This window comes from Plenodomus lingam (assembly GCF_022343315.1).
Source record: "Plenodomus lingam strain CAN1 chromosome Unknown contig_27, whole genome shotgun sequence".
Lineage (NCBI taxonomy): Eukaryota > Fungi > Ascomycota > Dothideomycetes > Pleosporales > Leptosphaeriaceae > Plenodomus > Plenodomus lingam.
Genome location: NW_027093942.1, coordinates 927,972 through 953,555, shown reverse-complemented (window position 1 = coordinate 953,555; position 25,584 = coordinate 927,972). Strand labels below are relative to the sequence as shown.

The following is a 25,584-nucleotide window of genomic DNA, read 5'->3' as shown; positions in this document are numbered from 1 at the left end:
CTCTGTAAACTATTCGGTATGGCCAAGATGGACGCGTTGACCCCCGAAGTTGTGTCAAGCTGTTGGTTGACTGGGCAGGCGTCCGATGCCTGGACAGATGCGAATGATGGAGAAAAAGAAAGTGCAGGCTTTCACTGTCGCAGCGCATGTGCAACAATGGAGCGGGCGGTCACAAAGGCGGTGAACCGTGCGCACGGCGCTAACTTGGAAATGTTTCTAAAGCCTCGAGAAAATCACTAACCCCACATTTCACTAGCAGCTTGCAAGTTGCAGTTCTCCCCCACTGACTTCATCTTCACCTTCACCCTCACCACCGCATGCCCAATTGCTTCTCCGCCTGGAGCAAGCTGCCGAGACGTCTCTCATTGCCTCAATGGTCGACAACGACACCAACAATGAGGGCTCCTGTAGCCAGGGCAATGCGCCAAATCACGACAAGAAGCGCAAATGGGCCGATCGCGACCGCCGCAACGCGTCGCGCGGAGGCGGACGGCTTCAGCACGGTAGCCGTCCGAGTAAGAAGAGGAATATGGGGCGTAAGGGCAATGAGTATGTCCCTGCCATGTGAGGTTGTGTCATGTCTCTAACTAAGCAAAGCTCCACACAACTAGACAGACGAGGCCGCAACCAAACCCAGCAGGCGCGCGACAAGGAGCACGAGGAAAAGGGCGAGAACGAGAAACCGGCATTACCATCAGCGTTCCCCGCAGAAGAAGTCGAGGCTGAGGAGCGCAGACCGAAGCGCAAAGTCGCAGTCATGATCGGATACTCGGGCACGGGCTACAAGGGAATGCAAATTGATTACAAGCAAAAGACAATTGAAGGCGATCTCTTCAACGCATTTGTGGCTGCCGGCGCCATTTCAAAGGCAAACGCCACTGATCACAAGAAATCATCCCTAGTCCGATGCGCGCGTACCGACAAAGGCGTCCATGCTGCGGGCAATGTTGTCTCACTCAAGCTGATCATCGAGGACGAGGATATTGTCCAGAAGATCAATGACAATCTCTCTGACCAAATCAGGGTGTGGGGCATCCAGCGCACCGTTGGATCTTTCAGCTGCTACCAGGCCTGCGACTCCCGATGGTACGAGTACTTGATTCCCACGCACTCTTTCCTCCCACCGCATCCGTCAAGTTTCCTGGGCAAGAAGTTGGAAGAGTATGCAGAAAAGGAAAATGACCTTGAGGGCTATCGATCACGACAGGCCGAGGTGGCCAACTTTTGGTCTGAAGTGGAGGAGAAACACATCAAGCCTATCCGAGACTCACTGGATGACTCCATACGGCCGCTGATCCATGAAGCTCTGTACAACGTCGAAGCTGTTGACGCAGAGCCAGGAGCAGACCCAATCATCGATGCTTCGATGGACGATAAAAATGCCGAAGAGACCACGTCTGCCACGGAAGGCGCAGAATCAACCACTGCTGAGACCGAAGTCAAAGAAGCCATCGACAGCATCCAACAAAATGACTCCAACCTCACCCTCGACAACACGACTGATGGCACCAAGCCCCTCCCTGAGGGCACAGCCAACGGATCCGCTCTAGAAGAAGCCGTCAAAGCCCTAAAGAAAGCATACATCGACGTCAAAAAGGCATACCGCATCTCACCCATCCGCCAAGAGCGCGTCCAAGCAGCCCTCAACAACTACCTCGGCACCCACAAGTACCACAACTACACCGTCCAAAAGAAATTCAGCGACAAGTCTGCCCAACGCTACATTAAATCCTTCAAGGTCGCCCCCAAGCCCATCATCATCAACGACACCGAATGGCTTAGCCTCAAAGTCCACGGCCAAAGCTTCATGATGCACCAGATTCGCAAAATGGTTGGCATGGCCGCCCTCAGTGTGCGTTGCGGCACAGACCCCAAGATCATCCAGGAAAGCTTTGGCAACACTGTGGTCAGAATTCCCAAGGCGCCCGGCTTGGGCTTGTTGCTCGAGCGCCCGGTCTTTGACTCATACAATGAGAAGCAGGCACGCGCAGCGGGCCGTGAGAGCATCGACTTCACAAAGTATGAAAAGGAGATTGAGGAATTCAAAGAGCGAGAGATTTATCAGAGGATTTTCAGGGAAGAGGCGCAGGGTAATCAGTGAGTTTTTTTTTCCTTCTCAAGTCGATTTGCGACATCTTTTCTTCCTTCTCCATCCATCTTTTTCAACCACTACCCCTGCCACACCTTCCCATTCTTCGACAAGAAATAACTAACGGCTTCTCCCCTCTCTTTCCTACAGATTCAACACCTTCTTCACTCATCTCGACAACTACAAGGATCCCCAATTCCTGTATCTCACCTCGGGCGGTATCGCAGCTACCAAGACCAAATTGGGTGGTGCGAAACACAAGCAGCAGGAGCGGTTTGAAGAGGACTCGGAGGATGAAGATGTTAGTGGCGGGGAGGGGTAGTGTACTGGGGTGTGGAGGTGGCTGAGGGCGTGGGCGTGGGTGTGCGCTGAATGCATGGTGGGAAGAGGGAAGAGAGTTGGGGGGCGGGGGTCTAGAGCTGTAGCGTTTACAGCATATGATCTTCAGGATGACCAAAATATAGAATCTATATTCTATAGGAAATGCACTCTTCAAACGTCTTGTTCGCACCTAAATCATCGTGTTTCCTTCCCTAAACCCAACCGTCGACATGCACTTCTCTGGTTTTCTTCGCAAAGCATTCTTCTGGAATACAAATGACATAAGGACCCTTTTCTTCCACATACGACCATAGGACACTGAAAACTAGGCTTCCCGTCCGCTCAGCCATATATAAGCAGTGTACCGGCGGATTAGTAGTTAGGTGGGTGACCACTAGCGAATCCCCGCTGTTGTATGTTTTTGCCTTTTTTTTTTCGTTGTTTTAGTAGTTGTTAGGCGCTGGTATCGTGGGGGTATCCAGCAGAGGCCTACATGTGCTATTCTATTCGTGGATAATTTATATTCATGGATTATACGCACCTTTTTGGTTGTTTAGCACAGTGGGGAATAGACACCGTGACCTAATAGTGGTAGTATTAATAAGAGTAAGAGAGTAGTAGTAGGGTGCAAGTAATTATAGTGTGAACTGGTAGGACTGTTAGTTAGTGAACAATATTTCTAAAATCACGCTGTATAGATAGATGTTAACAAGTGCATACTTACAATACACTATACAATCATGTACAAAAAAACCTGGTCCTTATCGTGGTATACTGTCATAGTTACAGTATACACCAAAACATGCATGCATCAGCAGAGCCTAGGAAGCCCCAAACCACGCATGTAAACCTATCAAAGTTTCTAGAATTACAAGCCCACCTCACCCACTAGTAGCGGCAAAAGATAGCATCCTCATAATCATCGTCATTGCCATCTACACATACGCATCAATCGCTACCCTACGCCGTCCTAGCCACTGCGCTCTTCGGCTCGCCCATATCCTGCTCGGTGAAGTAGAAATTTTCCTCTGGGATGCGTCCACGGGTAAATTGGGGCTCGGAGCCCTTCACATAAATGTCCTCGAACAGGACCTTGGGCGTGGGGTCAGGAGCAGGCATCTTCTCGGCAATGGCGACTTCAGCGTCGACTTCGGAGCGGGCTTGCTTGTCAATGGCCTTGAGCTCTTCTTCGCTGGTGACGCCCCAGTCGAGGAGTTTTTGCTTGAGGCCGGCGATGGGGTCTTGGGTGCTGCGCATGCGTTGGATTTCTTCGCGCGTCTGAGAGATGTGTTAGTGTAGTAAGCTAGGGGAAGGACAGAGGACTTACGCGGTATGTGGTTCCGGGGTCAGACATGGAGTGGCCTCCGTAGCGGTAGGTGACGTATTCGTAGACAAGAGGGCCCTTGCCGGCGGCGGTGTATTCCTTTCCGTACTGGACAGCAGCCTTAACAGCTAAGACATCCATGCCGTTGATCTTCAGACCGGGAATGTATTGTCCACGCTTGTAGTATTCGGTGATGGCGGAGGAACGGTTAGCAGCGGTACCCATACCGTACTTGTTGTCTGGTCCACCGTTAGTTTCATGCCTCCTTCAGATGGTGTAATTTGTACGCACTCTCGCAGCCAAAGATGATGGGCAGGTTCCACAGCTTGGCCATGTTGTATGCCTCAAAGACCTGTCCCTGGTTGGAAGCACCGTCTCCGTAGAGCGCAAGCGTAACATTCTTCTTGTTCTCGTACTGGCACGCAAAAGCGATGCCAGCACCGACAGGGACCTGAGCACCGACAATGCCGTTTCCGCCGTAGAAACCGGGAGCGAACATGTGCATGGATCCACCCTTGCCGTATGCGATACCCTCCCGTCTTCCGAGCAATTCTCCGATGATGGACTTGACAGATGCGCCGCGCATCAGAGCGAAGCCGTGGCAGCGGTAGGCGGTGATGACGTGGTCGGATCGTTCAATCGCATGCTCAATACCGACAGCGACGGCCTCTTGACCAGTGGAAAGATGGCAAAAACCGCGAATCTTCTTCTCCTTGTAGAGTCTGTCGGCGGCCATTTCCATGCGTCTAGAGTGAATCCCCGCGTTAGCTTCTTTCCAGACGGTATAACAGAACGGAAGAATCCTACCGCATGGCTACCATGTCGTAGTACATCTTCTTCAACTCCTTCTTGGTCGTGTTGAGGGTGTAGGCGGGGGGGTCGAGTTCGTATGTCTCAAACGACTCATCGGAAAGGCGGACCTCGAAGGGCTTGTCATCCTCCTGCAGCCGGTCAATCATCTGTCGCATCTTCTGTCGCCCTCGATTGGCATATCGGCGGTATATCTTACCTCTGGCACCTTTTCCGGGTCGGTATGCGATGAAGCGGCGTCTGTGGTCACGAACCTGAAGGCAGGCCGCGCAGCAGGGGCGACGACATTGCGGCGAAAGGGGGACGCAATGCTTCTCCTGATTGTCCGGGACAGCATGGTGATACCGAGGTGAGGTAGAGGGTGAATTGGGTGGGAGGGAGTGTCGTCGTCGACCGCGCGGGACTCAAAAAAGTGGTTGAGCTTCGCCAGCTCGGGGATCCGCTTTCCGCCAAGCCATAAACTTTGCCTCAACAGCGCGGATTCCACCAACCCTCAACATCACGTCTCACTCAGCTTTTCAGCCTTGCCGGACTTCAGCACATACCAACTCCGAACAAACAGGGCACGCAACTCTTGTTGTCGGATAGCTGATATACGAAGTCTTGCATGGATTTTGGCGATGAGAGCAGATGCATGTCATTTCACTTGCGATCCTCCAACTTTCAGTCTTCACGCATCAGACCTGATCAGATGACGAGCGCTAAGACCAGCACCATTTTGCATGTTGATGGGATGAATCATCAGCTTACAGGTTGTTCATGGGTTAGGATCCTTCAAAATAGACGCCTAGGCAGAGATGGCAATGACTGGCGATTGAGAGGAGTTGCTGATGCACCCCAGTCACTTGCCATGATGATCAGGCATACCTGCAACTTTGCCGCCTTCAGCGCTTAGAGACTTGCTTCAATTGCTACGCGGCAAGCATCAAGACTGCAGCCATGCATTTTCGCTCTGGGGCCCTTTGCACTGCCTGATTTATTTTCCATGTTATCTCCCTCATGCATCATCGCGGTTTTCACTCTGTTCTCAAACATCTTTTTGCCGTCAAGCCGAATCTGTTTCCGTCTGAAGTTTGCTTCAAATTGCTTACTTTTACCCTTCGATTGTCTTGTTCGCAACATTTCTATTCTTGTTTGCATGGTGGATGAGCTGGTCGGCCTGCTGGCTCATAAACCCATTCTCTCTGTCAAGTCCCCTCGTCACCCCTAAGACTCGACGATCTACAACGAGCGAATGTCCACAGATGTTCATGATGGCTCAATATTTTGCTATGAGCCTCTCGAACGCACCAAAGGATCTATTCGCTTACTCACGATTCGACCCGAACTATCTGCCACGGGACTGATACAATGCAACATCTGGCACGACACTGTTGATACGACCTACACATGTCTCTCTTATGTTTGGGGATCGGACCTAGATGCCCAGAAGATTTTAATCAATGGTTCAAAACTTCACATACATATGAACCTTTGGCAATTTCTGAATGTTGCCCGGAAAAAATACGCGATCACGCCAAGGGCATTGTGGATAGATGCCATATGTATCGATCAAACGTCTTATGCTGAGCGGGCCCATCAAGTCGTGCAGATGGGTGCCATCTACTCACAAGCAAACGATGTAATCACCTGGCTTGGGCACAGTGAAGTCATCGAGCGTGCCCTTATGTCCGGTCAAGCTTTTGCGACGCCTTACTATCAAGGACGTAGCCATGTATTAGGACAGTGGCGACGTAAGGACCGTAATTTTAAGGAAAGATTTCGAAAGGACTGGTATCATGTCATGTCTCATCCCTATTGGCAGCGCGCATGGATCACACAAGAGCTTCTCCTAGCACGCAGATTAACCTTCTTAGTGAACCAAACCGAGGTAGACTCTGAACGACTCAAAGGCGTACGTCCATACATGTACGGGAACAGGGAATGGGTAGGCCCACTCTTCGATCGAACGGAGCGTTGGGACGCAGCCAGCCACCGACTAAAAACTTACCTCCATGCTCTACACGGGCATACCAATCTCTTGAATGCCCCACTGATCAATCTTTTCCACAAGCTCCCTGACAGATTATGCAAAGACGTGCACGACAAAGTATACGCCCTTCGTGCCATCGCCTCGGATGCTGCATCCATCATCGTCGACTACGAGAGACCCAACAATGCTCTCATCATCCAGCTGCTCTTCCTATACAAGAACGCGACCTGCGCATGCTATCTGGTATATCTGCTCGATACCCTCGTCGGCCACATGGAGCCAGAGGAAACCAGAGATATCTTCGCAAACTACGCCTTCACTATGCGAATCAGCCCCACCAGCACAGAAGGCTTTTTGAAACCCGACTTCAGCTTCAGCACTCGCTGCCCCTTCTGCCACAACCAAATACGAGACCGTGGTCTCGCAGACCACATCTTCTGCCTTGCCGAGACCTGCGAGACCCTACGTGGTATACATTTCCGCCTTTTCACGCACCAATCTGTCACCGGCGACTCCTATACCTTGACCACGGATGACGAGACTTGCAGTCAGCATCCTATCAGTGTGGAGGTCCACGGCCGCCATGAATATGATATCGATTGGGATGCTGAACTTGACGAGGACAATGACATCGAAGATCCGGTGCCTCGCCAGGTCTACACTATACAGTTGTCTGCTAGGGCGCTGGCTATTTTGCTTCGACGCTCTGACCAGGGCAGCAAGCAGCCGTCTGTTTCACGGGGCCTTTGTGAAAATGTACGGAGAGGGAATGGGTCGATGACATTTTGTAATGTTGGGTGTATGGGATCAGAGGGGTAATGGTTAATGTGTGAGATTCACGGTATATAATAAAGTGATACCCAATGGGAAAGGTACCAGAGAGAGTTTGGACTTTGTGACTTTTGCCAGGTGCGTGCTTTTCAAGATACAAGATTGTTCTCTATAGGTTTGCCAAAGCATCGAGTGCACCGCAGGACAAATTGGAGGACTATTTCATCGGCCTTGATTGCATAATTCCCCTCGATGAAACGTGCTCATGATACAATCCGGCGCATCGAAAAATATTAATCTGGGAATTCTGCTGTGAACTACAGAGCTATCCTCAGAGTAAATGCCTATCATTCATAAACACTTAAAGCGGCGAAACATGAACACCACCCTCACAACTAGTATCCTCGTATCCGTTCATAGACACAGCTTACATCTCAAAGCCCCTTGCCTTCAAGGTACCCCTGTACCCTCTCCAGTAATTCCGCCTTCTTGCCCGCCGTACCCTGTCCCCTCTGCGCAAGCCAGTCCCTCAACACAGCAACAGTCTGTTTGCTAATTTGGCCTTTATCATTCAACTCTGCCATCTGTTGATCCGTCATCCCAGCCTCGTCATCACCGCCCTCTATCTGCTTAGCCTGGGGCTCCTTCTTCACCCGCTTAGCAGGTATCTCCTGTGCACCCGCCCCGCGCTTCTTTGCCGTCCGATCCGCCAACGACGTCTTCTGCTGCGACGCAAACGCAAGGTTGAACTCGCGTGCGAAGTCCTCAATGTACTCGCCACAGCGCTTGTCGATTTGCTTGTAACGCGGAATCGTCTTGTCATCTGGTTTCTCCGGGAGTTCGTCTTCGAGGGCGAGGGCCTGCAGGACGCGGTAGAACCATTGGAGAACGGGGTTTGGGTACTTTGAGGGATCGTACATGCCCTTTGGGAGTTGGAGTTGCTCGATGATGAGGCGCATTTTGTCGGTGAGCTCGTTTGTGGTTCTGAGCGGGCTGTCTGGTGGTTCGGGGAATTGGCGGAGGTCGTCGGCGAAGGGGAGGGGGATGAGCCAGAGGCCTGGTGGGGTGGTTTGTTCGCCGTCTGCGTTGAGTTTTTCTTCGGAGGGGATGAGGGCGCAGAGGGTGGGTGAGGCGTTGCGGCGCGCTATGAACCATACGAGGCCCATTTTCTGGGATTTGAGCAATTTTTGCTGAAGGGCGGAGAAGACACGGGTAGATCCTATGTAATCTACTTCTGAGGGGTAGAGGAACGTTGCTTTGTTGACGTTTGCCCATAGAGGGAGACAGGAGATGGGCTTGAAGCCGATGATGCGGATTACGGGGTCACCAAAACATTGTCGTATTTTGGTGATTTCCTCTGGAGTGAAGGTAATCGCCTCGCCGCCAAACTTGTAGGCTTTTCGCAACTCTGTCTTTTCGATGGTACGCGCAGAGTCGTCTGCCAAGTGCGACGTCGAGGAGGTGGCAATTTGCGGCTTCTCGCCTCCCACCCAGACGTAGCAGGACTTGACATGTTCTTGGCGTTTGATCAAGACGTAACCTTTTACACCAATGCGGAAGTCCGGTCCCAGTTCGAGAGGGAGGGTGAAGAGCGCGCGGCGAGGTGTTGCCTTGGAGTTGATTGATGAGATGAGCTGTTTGAGGAGGGAGATGCCTTCACCAGACTTTGCAACCTTGGTCGTAGATGCTAGGGAAATTGGTGCATCTGGATCTGAAGGTGATGTGGGATACACGAGATCATCGTAGAAGCGAGAGCGGTCGAAGGTGTGATCAGGTCGAGATATTGGGAATAGATCGATTGTGCAACCCAAGTCATACAAATCTCGTGCACGAGTCACTGCTGTATCTTTGTCCGTCTTGACTTTGGCAGGATAGTCGTTGTCTGTTACCAGGAACAGTCTTCTCGAGGCGAAGTTGGGGGCTTTTGTTGTGAAGATTTGGTTTGCGCAGAAGAGCACTGTCGATATGCTGCATCCTTCTTTAGCAGGCTTGAGTATCTTTTCCGCCTCTTCTTCGTCCTCGACTAGATCTCGTAGACTTTTTACATCTTGTGCTGATGGGATATCGAGGTCTGCCAGTAGGTAGCAATGCTGAAACGTGTTGTCCCCATCTTTCAAGTCAGTTTGCTCAGTGCCAAACAATAAGATGCCCATCATGTCGTTTGGGTTCGAGATGATACGCTGCTGCATCAATTGATAGGCACATTTCAGCGCGGCAGATGTCGGAGAGTCACGATCCGCTTTCTTGTCTTCTGACTTGGGAGGTCGTTCTAGCATTGTGGGGCTGACGTCAATGGCGAAGAGCACAGCATCCTTGATGGTTTTGTAGCTCTGAAAAGATGTTAGTACATAAGAAGGATAAGTACTAATTAAGAGCATACAGAGTCATCAATTTCTTCTTCTTCTTCTTCCTGCTCTTCACTCGGCCGATTATCTTGTGGGTCCGCCATGGCTCACTACTGAAGTCTTGAAATTGTATGAATATGCAATTGCCGAGTGGAGTGACGCGAACTAAAGTAAAGTAAAGTATGTGCTGATTATATTCAAGACTGGATGCTCAGAGCCAGACTGACAGCTTTGAAGACAGAAAGCTAGCGTATAGCCAGGCAAACACAGGATGTAAGGCAGCAGCAGTAGTTGATAGTGTGGTTAAGACGCGCTTAGCCCCAACACGTCGGCACGTGCACCGTCTTTCGGCTTCCCTCGTTAGCGTCCCGATCTTCAGGGCGCGTCATCAACAATGATCGAAGTGGCTGCCATTGGCCGAAGCGTTATTCTCCGCCATCAAAACCAAGGACACTATTCACTCGGCTGTTCCGGCCACGGCGCCTGACTTTCACTTCAAAGACCGACTCCTCCCTGGTAATTTTGTAGTTCATCGAGCTACCTTCACAATGGCTCTCCGCGCACCTTTTTCGCGCGCTGCGACTCGCCCCGCCACATGCATCCTGTCGCCATACAGCTCGCAATGGAGAAGAGGCAATGCATCTATCGCCCCACAACAAGTGCCAACTGGTTCAAAGGGGCCAACTGCTATGGTCTTCATGAACATGGGCGGGCCTGCGACAACAGATGAAGTTCATGGTTTTCTCAGCATGCTGTTTGTATGCAGCTTCTATGTCCTTGTCGTGAAGCACTTGCTCACCTTCGCAGGCTGACAAAGATCTCATTCCACTCGGACCACTTCAGAACTACATTGGCCCCTACATTGCACGGAGACGGACACCAAAAATCCAAAAGCAATATGCAGAAATTGGTGGCGGATCGCCCATCCGGAAATGGTCGGAATACCAGGCTGCTGAAATGTGCAAGATCCTCGACAAGACATCTCCAGAGACTGCGCCGCACAAGCCATACGTTGCCTTTCGATATGCCAATCCCCTTACAGAAGATACATACAAGAAGATGCTGGCAGATGGATTTGGCGGCGGTAACGGCGGCAGAGCAGTGGCTTTTACCCAGTACCCTCAGTATTCATGCTCCACAACGGGGTCCTCACTGAACGAGCTATGGAAGTGGCGTACAAGGCTGGAAGGCAAGAGGGCCAATGGAGAAGCCGAGCCAGAAGGTGCGATTAAATGGAGTGTCATCGACCGCTGGCCAGCACATCCAGGCCTCGTCGAAGCTTTCGCAACGAACATCGAGAAGAAGCTTGCCGAATACCCCGAGGATCGAAGAGACAACGTCGTCATTCTCTTCTCAGCCCATAGTCTACCCATGACCGTTGTCAATCGCGGTGACCCATATCCAGCCGAGGTCGCCGCCACAGTCTACGCCGTCATGCAACGCCTTGGCATGAAGCACAAATACCGTCTCGTATGGCAATCGCAAGTCGGCCCTCAGCCCTGGCTCGGTGCACAAACTTCCGACACAGTCAAGGAATACATGAAGAAGGGACAAACAGACATGCTCCTCGTGCCCATTGCATTCACCAGCGATCACATTGAAACACTCTACGAATTGGACAAGGAAGTCATTGGCGAGGACGCTGAGGGCCACGAAGGCGTAAAGCGCGCCGACAGTCTCAACGACAGCCCCATTTTCATCCAGGCGCTCGCCGATTTAGCAAAGTCACATCTCGAGAGCGGAAAGGCATGTAGTCCGCAGCTGACCCTGAGGTGTCCCAAGTGCACCAGTGAGCGTTGTGCAGCCCAAAAGGAGTTCTTTGCCAGTCAGAATCAGGTCCTTCAGGCGGCGGCGTGATGTATGTGTAGTCGTCTCCTCGCAATAACGTAGCGTAGCGTAGTTTTTTTGTAGGAATATTCGCCCAGGAGGAGAAGGTCTGGGCTAGAAATGTACCATGATGGCTTTGATGCTACGGCTTTGCTGGTTTCCAGGCCTGCTGAGTGTTTTTGGTGACGCGGGTGCTGCTTCATCAAATAAAGGCCATGTAAACAGTGTCACATCCAAGTGGTGTGTATCTTCATTCCATGTGAATCAATCCCCCATCTCTTCATCAATCCCACCAACACGCATCTTCATACGCATGGCCAAGACGCAAAACAATGTTGCAACCTATGACCTACCCAATACTTTTCTATTTCGATTCTTCTCTAATATTGCTACGTATGTATTTCTAACTTGGGGACTGGATTCGCCTCTGGGTGGTTTGGTGTTGTGCTTTAATCTGACTTGACTTGCGTTTCGTGATACTGCGATACTGAAAGAGGAGAGAGAGAGAGAGAGAGGAAGAAAATACGTATCGTGACGACGCTATGAGTTGTTTTCCGTCTACGCTGGTCGTCTCACATCGCCCAGTGAGATCCCATCCATGCCTCCGTCACGAGGCTGAATCAATCTCGACTTCGACTTTGACTTTGACTTCAACCTCGACCTCGATCCCGACCTCGACACGACAACTTGACCCCGACCTCGACACGACAACTTGACCAACCAGTGGTGTCAATATTTTCAATTTGAGTATGTCTCTTCTCTTTTCTTGTTCTTGCGCTCGGATGCCTTCAGCCTAGGGGTCATATGTAGGACCCACATGCTTGCGCTTGCATCACCGTGCTAATGTTGAATTATAATGTTGCTGGCGACGCGCATGGTGATGTATCGCATGCGGAAAAAAGAAGAAGACGAAGGCGCGAGACGCAAAAGAACGACGGATGAATACATGTGTGGAAAGGCGAGTAAAGGTAGGCGACGTATGTGCGTGAAGAAAGTTCAAGGAAGTACAGAGAACGTATGTGCGCCTGGCTCGTAGGAAATCCACTTGTTATGCTGTGGACTTTATTAGTAGCAATCGATGGAAGCGCAGGTTCATGGTGGAAATCACCTTGGTTAGTTGGTAGCCGAGCCGCAGGACCCGTTCTATGCGGCACTTGACGGTGCTGGCAAGCTCAAGGTACCTCTCTTCCTCGTCGTGCTCTCTCTCAAACCATTTCCTTGGGTAATAGTCATGGGCCCAGATCAAGCCGCGGACCAAGTAGTCCTCGGGTAGGGGTAATTCATCCATCCTTTCGCCAATGCCGGGAAACACATCTGCAGCAACTAGGGCGTCGATGTCTTGAGCTTGCGTTGGATTCTGCGTCTGTGCCTGACTCTCGGTCTTGACGAGCGTGTTGAGGAATGCGGCTAATTCGGCCCATGGCATATCGTTGAGGAGGGGAGAAACGTATTGGTTGGAAGCAAACGTGGTCAGATAGGAGAGCATGACGTGTACATGAGGAAGGACATTTTTGTCGCCAATGCGGCGGAGGACAAGGGCGAACGTTTCCTTTGTGATGGCTTTGGCGTTGACGAAAGTGGCATCTTTTTGTGCAAGGTCAGAAATTTTACCTGGAAGTTCCTCTGCGTCAAGCGCAGGGGGACGGGGTTCTTGTTGATCGGCTGGAGAAGCAGTGCGTAGGGTTTCCTCTAGATATGATGGTGAAGTCTTCGCTTTCTCTTGGAGCTCAGTCAAGAACACCTCGCGCAGAAGATTTCCCTCTTCTCCGTACTCAAACCCACTGGCCAAATTCGTTACAGCTATATAAACGCCCTGTTCCTTCCACTTGGCAGTAACACGACCAATATGACTGTCCAACCCATCCAAAAAGTCCTTTTTGGAGACCAGAAAATCTTCCCCAGGCATGCGCTCAAAGAGCAGAGCATGCGCCTTGATAAAGTTGGTATCGATGGGCAGCGCGTGCGAGTAAGTAGCCGCTGTGCGTCCGAGAATGGGATCTAGTAGGGTGAGAATGGAGTCTCGGGCGCTGGCAAAGGGCTTCACGCAGGTGAGAGAGCGGGCGTAGTAGTAAAGCTGCTGGAGCGCGTTGGGCCGAGCAAGGATGGCCAAGTGGTGGTACAGCCGGCCAACCGTGGGGTTCTTATCTGCGGCCTTTGTGTACCAAGAGCGGGCGACGCCGGCCCAGGTTTCGCGGTCGCGAATATCTTCATCCTCAATCGCCATCCTATAACGGCCCAAATCGCCGAGACATTCGATCCAGGTATCCTCGAATGCGGGAACGGTCTCATAAAGCAAGGCCATCATTTGGTAGGCGAGGTAGATGAATGCCAACATGTAATCAATGCTGTCTGGGAGCCGGCGGCGGAGAAGTTCCAGAAATGAGTGAATGCCGTGTTTCCACATGCGCGCAGGCATAGAGTACTTAGCTGCAAGTCGCCTTAGAGCGGGAGAAGCCGAAGGGTGTTGAGAGGCTAGAAAGACTGCATCACGTGAATGATCAGCATTCGTTGGTTCCAGAGTGGACACTTGATCGGGACTTACAGTCATGATGCTCATGCAGTAGCGTTCGGTGCAAAGCAATGAGCGCTTGCCAATGATCAGAGGCTAGTTTAGAATCGGAATTATCTTGTGCGGCTGCGGCTTGAGCTCGATCAACATGTATACACTTGTTTTCAACCATTGTTAGTCCGGCATATATAGACTTTACTTCAGATGCAAGTTGCTCCTGAGAGATAGGCCGGCTATCTGGCTGTAAGAGCAGTCCAGGATAGCGCGGATCGTATCTTTGAAGTTCTATTAGGCCTGGCTGCCGCTGAGAATGCTGCTGCTTGGACGCGACACGGTGAGGAGACTGACGCGCGGGTGATTTCGGTAGAGGCACGATGGTCTTGGTAGTATCCGTCGGCCTATCCGTTGATGGTTCCGGCGTGGATTGATATAAAGGCGAGCCGCCGTTTACCTCATGCTTAGGGTTGTAAAGGCGGTGATCTTGTGACTTTGGCTTACTTCGATCCGATGGAATGGTATACGGCATCTTTCTTGAGAATTCAGCATCCATCTGAGGCTCGGATTCGGCCGGACGCTTATTTCTTAAGGGAGGGGATGGTTGGCGTTCAATCTTGGCATCCAGGCTAAGGCCAGCAATGTCTGGTGTAGAACGATCCCCAGCGGTCGCTTCTGACATTTGCTCTGATCTCCTAGCAGCGTTAAAACATGATGAAGACATGGATAGGGCTTGTCAATCACCTGAGTTTCAAGGCCGCTTCCTTTAGACGAGAACGAGCCAGGCGCGGCTCGAGACCCTGTATTTCCGAACTATGGTCGGCCTTCACGTGATCGAAGAGCTGATATACATTCTGGAAGATCCGATCGTGATGATCTGAGAATGGGCAAGGCAGCGTTCCGCCATGCGATTCTGCCTTGCTCTGCGTCCGAAGGGCCGTCACGAAGCGCGACTCGACCACGTCTCCCGAATCCATTCTTCAGGCGGATGACTACTCCAATGGGTGCCCTTTGCTTTCAGGTTTTGAGTTGGGGTATGCAGTATGTGTTGTTGAGTGAAACGAAGGCCAGGCGATCTTATTGGCCGACACAACATGCCCAAACGTGCGCACCTGTATAGCCAATGTGATACGTGTGGCAGCTGGATGCAGACTTGTACGCTCTTTTGCTTTACATGGTCTCCGGATGATTACGCTATTGTGGCACGTTGGTTCATTTGGCAGTGGGTGCTCAGATCTGGAAGGGGGGGCGGAAATGGTAGGTAATGGTTAGGTACAGTACGGTAAGGCTTTGTGGAGAAGAGATCCGAGCAACGGTTGACTGTCTCGAGGAGGGGCGAAAGAGAGGCCGTCGTGTGCGCAATCGGATGGAGAGTAGATGAAGAGTAGATGAAGCAAGTCCAGCAAAAGATACAGGGACTGAAGGGATTGAATGAGACTCTGGACTGGTTTAAGGGGGAGGGGGTTTTGGAGCAGAGCCGCAGTCGTGAGCAGCGTTGGGGGAACAGGCAACAAGGCAACGGGCGGGCCCACGGCGGTTGGCTGCGACAGCGACTCCTTCCTAGCCAGCGTGGAAAACCCCCGAATCCCTGCACAGGCGCTGGCGAGAGTTGGTCCTCCGCCGATGGAATAGGGTGTCTTCGAGCAGGCAAAAAAAAAAAAAGGCGAGAATGTGGTCCCTCATGCGCGCACCATTTCTCTTTGCGTTGCCTAGTAAAACTACTTTCCGTTTGTTAGGTGCCTGTGCCTGTGCCTGTGCCTGTGCCTGTGCCTGTGCCTGTGCCTCTGTCTGTGCCTGTGCCTGTGCCTGTGCCTGTGCCTGTGCCTGTTGGGTGCACACCCATCCCAAAGTGACTTTGACAGAGTGTGTCTACCCAACGTACTAGTCATCTCGGCTAGTTTGAGGATCACGTTACTTGTCTTGTGCCATCAAAGCAGCCAGGATGTAGCAGTGGCAAATCACATGATACTCAAACTACCCGACCGCATGAGTACCTGCATGCCTCACATACACATACCCAACATTCGTCACATAGCCACATCAAGACCACACCATCCCATCAGGTCACGGGCCATACGGTAGGTACGATGATAAGATCAAGTGCCAACATGCAATTCCACTGCAGTCTCAGACCAGCGGCAGACTGGGCCATGGTTGGCTCATCATCAGAGTGTCGGCCTCCAATGTGGCCTGCGCGCTTGTAACCTACCGTAGATGACTTTGCGCCTCGGAAGCTGCAACGGCTTTCTTACCTACCCGCACAAGTGTAGCTACCTAGAGTACTCTCATCAAGAGGCAGTTTGCCCGCGATCCTGACTCTGATCCTGTCATCTGGCCCTTTTGCATCACCGCTGAGGAGAGGGCATCGTCCGACCAGCACTCTGTCGCCCTATCACTGCTCTCGTAAACCTGACAGCACTCCCATCTTCGCACACTCACTCAGCGTCGGGAGCTGTTGCATCGACACTCTGACCGGACCTACCCGGAGCACGAGACCACGCCCTGCGCAGGCAACCACCGTTCCTCCGCTATTGCCCTCCTTCGGCTCAGCGCAGTGTCTGACCATCGTAGACCGCGGACAGGAGCCCAAGCGGGCGTGAGTCATGCCCGCCGTAGCGACATTGGGTGTTAGTGTCGCGAGAGAAGGACCTCTGTCTGGACGATGCGCTCGATCATCATCAAGCCTCGAGCTGTCAGGAAGGGCTTCAAGGCTGACACGGAACAGCCCAACACAGAACAGCCCAAGGCGTGCAATAGGAGGTATCCCAAGCTGAAAACAAGCACCAAGTCCAGTTATACGTTGTCCACGCAGTTGCATGTTACGCCGCCTAGTCTTCTGAACCAACCGACAGCTGTCGCGACAATTCATCAGGGGGCTTCCAGCAGATCCTCGGAAACGGTCGTAGAGGAAGAGGGAGGTGGCACTGTACTACCACTTCAGAAGAGACACATTGTCCTATTTTTTGAATCACTTTGCAGGAGCTGGATCCCTTGAGATGCCTCGCTGTAGCTTCTGGGCGTGTCTGGAATGAATTGGCCCAAGTTCAGTGACACAGACTGGGGAAGCCACGAATCAACATCTCGCACCTGATGCCGTATCCGGGACAGCGTCCGTGGAGGGTGATTTGCGGCCTGAAGATTTCCAATTCCACGAGAGGGCACTGGATTCATGCAGCCATACATGGGACAACGTCCTTTCCAGTCCCGAAACAGAGAACCGGTGTCCTTCTGGGCATTCAGAAACGACAACAAAAGCCCAACGGAGAGTTGTATCTTGAAGGAATTGGACGGAGCAAGATGATGGAAGAGATGGCGTTGGACTCTACGACTCCGCGGGTCATGGCAATTCCGCGGGAGTACACAATTGATCAACCGCGGGCAGCGACGTCCAGCCATGTACTCTTTCACAACAGCAAAGGACATTACAGCATTGCCCTGTATGAGGTTGAACAAAGCGGTTGCTTGCAACCACACAGCATGGAATCGCCGGTTTCTTAGATACTCGGCGCAACACGATGCGCACATTGAATGCACCCAGTACATTGTCTCTACAGACTTCGAAAACGAGCATTTCCTTGCAACCTCGGGCTAACTGGAAACTCTCGCCCGCATACAAGGGTAACAAAGAATCGATAACGCCATGTGCTTTTGCCACGTGGAGCATGCTACCTACCCAATCTCCCTTGGGGCCAATTAGCCACTTTGTCACACTCGGATATCGCAAAACCCCAAATCGCATACACAGTACACACGTACCGTGTATCCCCCCACCCCAGCCCTCGTCCCACGTCCCCCATGCCAAGCTTGCAACCCATGGGCGCACAAACACTCCACCATTCCTCTGATCCCGGAAGCAAGCTGATTTACATACATGAACATACATATAACCCCCTTCCCCCCACCCCGCATCGCACAAGATGTTCCAGCACACTCTCACAGAAACATCGGGAATCTGATTTGTTCCCCCCGTTTACCGGTCAGAACATTCTTCCTCCGTTCTTGAAACAGGGTGGACGTGAGGGACTGCTGACATGCGCGTCGCAGTTTTCCTTGTTTTGTATTTTGTTTTGACGTCTTGGTTGTCGGGGAGCGTACGTACAATACTACGACCTGTAGGGTAGGCTTGAAAGGGGATGTTGTGGAACCATGGGGAGAATCGCGGTGGTTGGTAGCTATTTTTGCCTTTTATTCGCGGCTTTTTGTAATACAGCACATCGACTGTCCATTTCGCCATCGGCATAACGGGATCCTTTATGCAGGTCAGCCTGTGTCAAAATCGGCAACTTGCTTCGCCAAGGATGCGGAAGTGCATGGCTGTAGAGTGGCTAGATTGTCAAGTGTATACTCCATCGCCGGCTTGCCTGGCCTGGCCGCATTGCACAGTATTGTATCTCGGGCTTATACTACTCTAGTAGAAAGACGCATGACAGGCGCGGTTGGACGGGAACACATTTGCGTGGCTTGGAAAAGCGGGGTATGGAGGCTGGGATGAAGGTCAGAACACCGATTGCGGATTGACATATACCCAGACACCAGATCAATGGGACGTGTGACTGAGTGGGCTTGTGCGTAGATTATGTAGGGCCCATGTTGGGTTCTGCAAGCATTCATACGGGCCCATTGGTGTGTGTAGGTATATGCGGCAAATGCGTACCCATGCAAGATCATGGGCTTTTGGTAGGTATATCTGTGGTGGAGGTGGAAGACTGCGCACGCCATGTCTACCTACCAACCTCCTATAGCATGTGCCTTCACTTTGAGCCTTGGGGAATATCAATATGCCCAGAGTCATCTAGGCTGTTGACGTGAACCAATCGAAGTTTCGAGTCGCCTTATCTGCTCCCAACTGGAGTTGGGGTAGGTAATATACTGACGTGTTCATGATACTCAACATGCATTGGATGTGTTATTAAGGCCGACGATTGGCTCTCGGCGCATTCAGAATACAAAGAGGCCGGCTGGAGGAATGGGCATCAAAAATGCACATGTCTGGCAGGCAAAGGACGACGGTTGGGATCAATCCGGGCGAAATGGAGCATTCTTGATACCGGTAGACCCGCGTGATCGCCGATAGTTATACCGATACCCAAAGTAGATCAGGCAGAAGGACGGGCGATCTACATCCTGGAGCCTATGCTTTCCCTCGAGCGACGGGTATCTTGCACGACAGTCTGGGAGACCGATAGTGGAAGCGAAAAATACGCGGACACGCCATGGCGTTTTGGAAGTCTACAGCCATGTACAGCCACGATAACATGCGGTGATGTGGTCAGATGGTCTCTCATCGAGCAGGAGACATGTCCATCCTACACCAAAGCTACCGCGCGAACCCCCAATCACAATCAAAAAGAAAGATGGCGCAAGATAATCCTGACGTGGACATGATTGTGTGTGTACGTGTGCATGTCTGCTTTCTCTTGTCCCAACGTCACAAGCCTGTAGGCTGTAATCAGCGCCTGGGGCATCGACAGACATTGGTGGTTAGCACGGCTGGTGAAGGAGAACTCTCTGTAAAACGCAACCTAGAATACCGGTACTAACCAGGCAAAGTCTTGCTCACCTACAGCCGTAATCTGGAATTGCGCATATCTGCGCTAATACTCTCCTCCATCACCAATAGCCCAAGTAGGCAAGTCAACTTGGCGAGATGCAAGAAGCATCATTGAGGCTGCGGTTGGTGCAACATCAACGATCATTGGAGAAACAAAAGTACGATACTAGCACAATGTCGCAGGATTCCATCTGCCTTGAGTAAGGATCACGTTTGTTCTTCTAGTCTTGCGAACGCGTGCCAAGAATAGGTATTTGGATACCCAGGTAGTTGAGATATAGGGCTGACTCCTGCTTAGCTAAGCTCTTAGGTACCCGCGGCTAGCAAATGTCTTGCATGTGGCTTACTACTCTTGGACCCGGAATACTCTAGTAGAGATACCAATGTTCGGGCTTGACCGGTGGGCGTTTCATTGCACGCTCTAACATGTGGAGCCCTTGCAGTCGCACGGCATGTCACTGCATGGGGGCCGCGATCGATCACTACGACACCCCCTCGGAAAGCTACTTTGACTGTGAAGCAGGGCTGTTGCTACTACTAGGCAAACAGTGTATGTACCTTGATCACACCATGTCCGCTTTGATTCTTCCGTGGGAAATGACTTGTTTAACTCGGCTGTCTGTGACTCACCGGACGGTCGCTCTCCTGAGCCAGAAGGGAAAAGATCAGATGAGTACCTGAGCAGAGTACCACAACGATGCAGTCTTTTGCCCTAATCCACCTACAGTGTAACCATGGTACCGATCGTCGGGTCCCAGCTACTTCCTTTAAAACAAATGGCTGCTCCCGTGTACTACCCTCCTTATATGTTGGAGGACTCGCGCTCCAGCCTGATTCTTGAGGCAAAAGTGTCCATCATTTGCTAATTCCGGCGTTATCAGTCAACAACTTTCATGTAGGCTATGTACATCCCTACAGTTGGAGTGCATGGCAGAAGTCCTCTTCGTGGACAGCAGGAATTGTTGATACATGAGGCTGGAGTCTGGAATCCTTGTATCAATTTCTCGAAGGCCCTAACGGGAACGAAGTGCAGTATCTCCAGAAGGCACATCTCCTGTCTAAGCGCCTATCGCTGATTAGTTGGGGGCCAAAAGACTTGTTGTGGACTAGCATAATGGACTAAGCCTGAGGCTGAAGTCCTCCAATACTCACACGGTAGGGCTGAGCCTTATTTTCCTACCTGTGGGAGAGGTTCGTCGAATAATGCTCGATCAAGACTTGTCTTACTTTGTGTCTCTCGGCATTATTGTTGACTATTAGGCATTCTTTTGCTTATCGACATTCGCCTAAACCGGTAAATGGAGGACACACGATGTGAATGGCACCACGAAGCTGATGAAATGTGTCTTGTACACGACACATCACAACACAAGCCGAGCTAGGGACGAAAAACTGGCTTTTCTGGCTTTTCTAGTTCGATGAGGTTGATGTGGAGAGACTCGCCAATTCAAGCCCCAAATTGCGAGATGTGAGACAAATCAGCTGCATGACATGGTTCGCAGAAATGCGAACCGCATGTACTAGATCTTGAGATTATTGACATCTGTCATGCCAATTGTTGTACACTTTCCTGATTCGATCGGCGAGTTTTCATGGTTTTCGACGACAGGGAGGCGTTTGACCGATTTTAGCTCACCGCGCACACACGCATGCTAGTCAAGTGCTTGCTATGTTGTCAGCTCCTCGGCATATGATGACATCATGAGGTTTGCAGACAAGATTCGTCCTGAGTGATGATGCTGACGATAGGTGCTTTCGGGATGGATGTTGTCGGCTCCAAATGTGTCAGCGGGACATGCTTACCTCCACTCCAGTCAACGAATGCCCAGAATCCGGGAACCCGGATGATACCGGTAGTGGCTTAAGCTCAGCGCCATGATTATGCGTGAGGGACGCGTAGAGTCGTACATCAACAATACAACACCACATATCCTTTCACGGACACCACAGAGTCAGTGGCGTACCTGTTCGTTACCAGTCAGTCACATGGTCAAGTGCTTCAGCTCGCTGATCCATGGATCACGAACTGCGTACCGTATTTGAGCAATTGCCTCACTCGGAAGGTGCATGCATGCTACGTGGATGTGCACCCGAGCGGAGTTCTGCAGTCATGGTCAGCATATTGACGCCTTGCACAAAGTGTCCGAAGGCTCCTATCCTACTTACGCGGCCTCTTCAGAGGATCATCAGACTCCAGGTAGTCGTTGAAGTGCTGAATGACAGTGTCATACCTTATTCACTGCAGTCGCCCAGGTCTTTTCAGCAAATTCTCACTAGAAAGTTTAGACATGTGATCAGTGACATTGCTCAAAGGCAGCAGCTAGAGTACGAGTTTTGTCTTCTATACCGACTTTACAAATAGTCAAGTCCATCACAATTACTGCATTTCCTACACTATCTCACCGTCTCAGCTAAGATGCGGCGATGTTTAATTGATCCACGGGAGCAACCTCAAAGGAGGAAACACCAACAAAGTATAGAAGATTACGACGTAACTCGCGAACACTTCGGCAGATTGCATATCAGCAATGCTGAATCGTCAAGTTATCCGATTCCAACTTCGATCTCGCATCGCATCTTGAAGATGGCATTGAAGTGGAGCCGACAGTTAAATCCCCGCAGCCCGTTTGACCGACCGCTGCCGTGATCGACAGGGCCCGGCTCTGGCCGAGAGTCCGTGTGCTGACAAAGTTTCGGACCTTGCATGAGCGCGGCACGTTGTCTGTCGGGACGTTGTCTGGAAGATGAAGGGCAAAGCAGATATCCTCGTATATAACTGTCCTCTGTCGGTATACATGGCCGATGACAGTACAGTATGAGACTCGAGGCCCGTAGCGTCAAAGTCGGAGATTCTTCGCAGCCGACTCTCCGATCAGATACGCGGCTGATGGCAAATCGCAACGTCATGACCAATCCGTTCCAGCGAACCACGATAGCCTTCCCTGGCCCAGCCACCAAGAGACGTAACTTGCCAGGTCACTGACAAGTGCTACGCTACGGATGAGGGCTCTACCTACTCCAGCACCATTTCCATCTCCTCTTGCCTTTGAATATTGTTACTGCCCTCACGGCTTATCGTGAGGCTCTTCATACTTGGTAAGCTGACGAGGCGCGCTGCATCGGAAGTCGGGACTGTGGCAACGCAATGGTCGTGGACATTCATCACTACGAGTCCATCTCCTCCAAACCCGCGCACGACTCGATGACCAAAGGCCTGACCTTTTGAATAGTCAAACTAGCAATGCGCATGCGATCGTAACTCATACTCATCCTTGAGGCCCTATTTGGGAATCCAACCAAGAAATAAAACTTCGCCACTGCTCTCCATCCCAACTATTCACAATGGTCTCCAGTACCGACGCTGCCTTCGTCGAGGACATCGATGTAGACCAGCAACTGCGAGCCCGCGCCAACAAGTCGAGCGTGCCTCTATATGCACCGACTAAACAAGGGGCTCATTCGCCAAAAGCTGATAGCGACGACGAAAACGCGCCACTGCTGAGCCCTACAAGGAACAACCATGGAAATGCGAATGGCGATGGCGATGATATTGAAGGAGACGAGTGGGATGGAGATGGAGAATTTCGTGGACTGCCTTGGTGGAAGCGACCTTCGGTACGCACAACAGGCATTACATGAGAAAGGCGAGGGCTGAAGAGCTGACATGGATAGATTTACTGGTTACTGCCACCCTTTCTGCTGTTCACGACTGCATTTGGTGGTGTCATAGTACCCAAGATCAATCTCATCATGGATCTGGTCTGCGATGAGTACTACGATTCACTGGGAACCGATCCTATTTCTGGTCCGATGGACCCGGGAATGGATCGCTGTCAGAATGATGCCGTCTCATCCCGCTCTTCCCTGTTCCTGCTATACGCTGGCCTCTGCTCGGGAATCTTGTCTGCTGTCATCAGCCCAAAGCTCGGCTCCCTGTCCGATCGATATGGACGAAAGAGGTTCATGATCTTCAACACTTGCGGCGCTCTGTTCGGCGAAGTACTAACCATTCTGGCTGCCAAGTTCCCCGAAACAGTGCACGTCAACTGGATTCTTGTAGGCTACTGTCTAGAAGGGGTCTCTGGTTCCTTTATTGTCGGCATGGCTCTTGCACATTCCTATGCGTCCGACTGTGTTCCACCCCAAAGACGTAACGTTGCATTTTCGTACTTTCATGCCTGCTTGTTCACGGGAGTCGCCATCGGTCCTGTGCTAGCTGGCTACATCATCGAAGCTCGCAAACAGTACGTCGGCAAGACTGACGCTGTGCTCCTCATTTTCTACATTGCCCTGGCGGCTCATCTCTTCTTCATCTTCTTCCTCACGTTTGTGGTGCCTGAATCACTCAGCAAGTCTCGTCAGGAAGCGGCACGTGAGAAACACGAGGAGGCGATGCAGAGACTTGGTCCTGCGTCTGACTGGATTAATCAATTGCGATCGATCAACCTCTTTGCGCCCCTCAAGATCCTTTGGCCAACAGGCCCAGGCACCACGTCTGCTGTACGGTGGAACCTCTTATTGCTTGCTGCTACAGACACCATCATGTTTGGAGTAGCCATGGGGGCAATGAGCGTCATTCTTGTGTACACTCGCCGGCAATTTGGCTGGCAAGAATTCGAATCGGGTCGCTTTGTCACCATTGTGAATACGTGTCGCGTCTTTTGCCTTCTCGTCGTCCTCCCGGCCATTACACGCCTGGTGCGCGGGAAGAATGGCGCATCACGCATACGAAAGTCTGGATCCGATCTGCTCGACCTATCCATCATTCGTGCCGCCATTTTATTTGACATGCTTGGCTACCTCGGCTACACGCTTGCCCGTAGAGGGGAATTGTTTGCTCTATCCGGAGCACTGGCATCGATTGGCGGCATCGGCTCACCAACGCTGGGTGCGGCTTTGACAAAGCATGTGCCACAGGATAAAGTTGGCCAGCTATTAGGTGCAACAGGCTTGTTGCATGCCCTGGCCAGAGTGCTTGGTCCGACCATCTTCAACGGCATCTACAGCGCAACTGTAGGCACATACAGACAGACTGTATTCGTCTGCTTGACAGTGACCTTTGGTGCAGCCTTTGTGTGCAGTTGGTTCGTGAGGCCTCATGGTGAGTCTGGCGTCAAGTCTTGTGTAAGTGAAATCGCTAATGAGATTATAGTGTATTTCGATGAGCCCGACAAGCATAGAGCAGACGAGCAAGATGCATAGTCTGCCTCTGCCACCGGCTCTGTGCTTGCACTTTTCTCGACCCTTAGATATTTTGGACACGGCGTCCCTTTTCCCTTTTCGTAGTTGTAGCGATGGCGTTTGGAATCAGTCATGGCTTTTTTTTCGCGTTTACATGTACACCTGCCGCGATAGATGTAGTGGCGTAGCGGTCCTCAAAGGCTTTGATCACAGCTTGTAGAAGAGTATTTGTTATACAGGGGTTGAAATACCTCAATTGTGATCGCTCTTTAATCGGCATATATTTGTCGCCTGTCAATGAATTCGTATTACTGTAACGATGTAGAGTGCGTGCTGTCGAGCACAGCCTAGAGGTGGAACTCTTTCAAGTGATAGGCATGCATCAATAGAGAGGTATGTTGGAGGCAAGTTGTGCGCGCTGAGGTGTGTAGCTCGGGCGCACAACTAGTGATTCACTTTTGCAGATGTGGGTGTTTATTCGGGATCACATTATGCTTTTAGCAAACTGGCAATTATATTACATACCCAGCACCAACGCTGATATTTCTTCGGCGCCGTACCATAGGGTGGGTATATGCAAGTTTAGCTAATCCGTCGCTTTACCTCGCTCCGCCTCTCCACCTGGACAAAAGGCTTGGGGAAGGTAGTAGATGATGCACGGCGACCTGGTTTACCAAACTTAATCTATTGGGATTAGTAGAGTAGAGTACCTCTGGTCCTTTAAGCATGTTTAGTGCGTCTTGTCATACCGTGCCGTACTATATCCAAACATTGAATTCGTCGCCACCACTCCCATGTTCCTACCCCGCCCAACCAAACGTTTCCCCGCTTAACCGCATCATGGATCCCAGGCTTACGCTGCCCAATCTGCAGCATTTTGTGGAACGGTT

General features: G+C 51.4%; 9 protein-coding genes across 9 annotated transcripts; 4 read left to right on the top strand and 5 right to left on the bottom strand.

Annotated features, from left to right (window-relative positions):
• Positions 1–156: 156 nt before the first annotated feature.
• IAQ61_007293 (uncharacterized protein) lies at positions 157–2,483 on the top strand (the record flags this gene model as incomplete). The annotated part of the gene is made up of 4 exons (XM_003840724.2): positions 157–180; positions 257–549; positions 598–2,097; positions 2,240–2,483. The coding sequence occupies 4 exons, from the start codon at positions 157–159 to the stop codon at positions 2,409–2,411; spliced, it is 1,989 nt and encodes a 662-aa protein (XP_003840772.2). The 3' UTR covers positions 2,412–2,483.
• A 3-nt stretch (positions 2,484–2,486) lies between these two features.
• On the bottom strand, positions 2,487–5,261 carry PDA1 (alpha subunit of pyruvate dehydrogenase). The gene is made up of 6 exons (XM_066097523.1): positions 4,744–5,261; positions 4,542–4,675; positions 4,026–4,480; positions 3,738–3,973; positions 3,135–3,688; positions 2,487–3,057 (listed from the first exon to the last, which is right to left on the bottom strand). The coding sequence occupies exons 1-5, from the start codon at positions 4,879–4,881 to the stop codon at positions 3,371–3,373; spliced, it is 1,281 nt and encodes a 426-aa protein (XP_065952565.1). The 5' UTR covers positions 4,882–5,261; the 3' UTR covers positions 2,487–3,057; positions 3,135–3,370.
• Positions 5,262–5,778: 517 nt separating this feature from the next.
• IAQ61_007291 (uncharacterized protein) lies at positions 5,779–7,335 on the top strand (the record flags this gene model as incomplete). Its single annotated transcript, XM_066097522.1, has 1 exon — positions 5,779–7,335. One exon carries the CDS (start codon positions 5,779–5,781, stop codon positions 7,333–7,335), a length of 1,557 nt encoding a protein of 518 aa, XP_065952564.1.
• A 386-nt stretch (positions 7,336–7,721) lies between these two features.
• KU70 (ATP-dependent DNA helicase II subunit 1) lies at positions 7,722–9,736 on the bottom strand (the record flags this gene model as incomplete). The annotated part of the gene is made up of 2 exons (XM_003840728.2): positions 7,722–9,617; positions 9,668–9,736. 2 exons carry the CDS (start codon positions 9,734–9,736, stop codon positions 7,722–7,724), a joined length of 1,965 nt encoding a protein of 654 aa, XP_003840776.2.
• A 300-nt stretch (positions 9,737–10,036) lies between these two features.
• On the top strand, positions 10,037–11,489 carry IAQ61_007289 (uncharacterized protein; the record flags this gene model as incomplete). Its single annotated transcript, XM_066097521.1, has 2 exons — positions 10,037–10,390; positions 10,440–11,489. Coding segments are annotated over 2 exons (1,404 nt in total), but the record flags the coding sequence as incomplete, so codon positions are not given.
• Positions 11,490–11,815: 326 nt separating this feature from the next.
• Positions 11,816–15,455, bottom strand: IAQ61_007288 (uncharacterized protein). Its single transcript, XM_066097520.1, has 4 exons — positions 14,707–15,455; positions 14,002–14,657; positions 12,568–13,940; positions 11,816–12,512 (listed from the first exon to the last, which is right to left on the bottom strand). The coding sequence occupies exons 1-4, from the start codon at positions 14,937–14,939 to the stop codon at positions 12,456–12,458; spliced, it is 2,319 nt and encodes a 772-aa protein (XP_065952562.1). The 5' UTR covers positions 14,940–15,455; the 3' UTR covers positions 11,816–12,455.
• Positions 15,456–16,021: 566 nt separating this feature from the next.
• Positions 16,022–18,211, bottom strand: IAQ61_007287 (uncharacterized protein; the record flags this gene model as incomplete). Its single annotated transcript, XM_066097519.1, has 5 exons — positions 16,022–16,167; positions 16,402–16,891; positions 17,050–17,423; positions 17,719–17,803; positions 18,062–18,211. Coding segments are annotated over 5 exons (1,245 nt in total), but the record flags the coding sequence as incomplete, so codon positions are not given.
• Positions 18,212–20,315: 2,104 nt separating this feature from the next.
• Positions 20,316–22,034, bottom strand: IAQ61_007286 (uncharacterized protein; the record flags this gene model as incomplete). The annotated part of the gene is made up of 9 exons (XM_066097518.1): positions 20,316–20,375; positions 20,430–20,579; positions 20,666–20,689; positions 21,150–21,176; positions 21,317–21,379; positions 21,438–21,477; positions 21,548–21,615; positions 21,680–21,686; positions 21,985–22,034. The coding sequence occupies 9 exons, from the start codon at positions 22,032–22,034 to the stop codon at positions 20,316–20,318; spliced, it is 489 nt and encodes a 162-aa protein (XP_065952560.1).
• A 246-nt stretch (positions 22,035–22,280) lies between these two features.
• Positions 22,281–25,223, top strand: IAQ61_007285 (uncharacterized protein). The gene is made up of 4 exons (XM_003840733.2): positions 22,281–22,609; positions 22,744–23,128; positions 23,186–24,614; positions 24,666–25,223. The coding sequence occupies exons 2-4, from the start codon at positions 22,856–22,858 to the stop codon at positions 24,713–24,715; spliced, it is 1,752 nt and encodes a 583-aa protein (XP_003840781.1). The 5' UTR covers positions 22,281–22,609; positions 22,744–22,855; the 3' UTR covers positions 24,716–25,223.
• Positions 25,224–25,584: the final 361 nt, after the last annotated feature.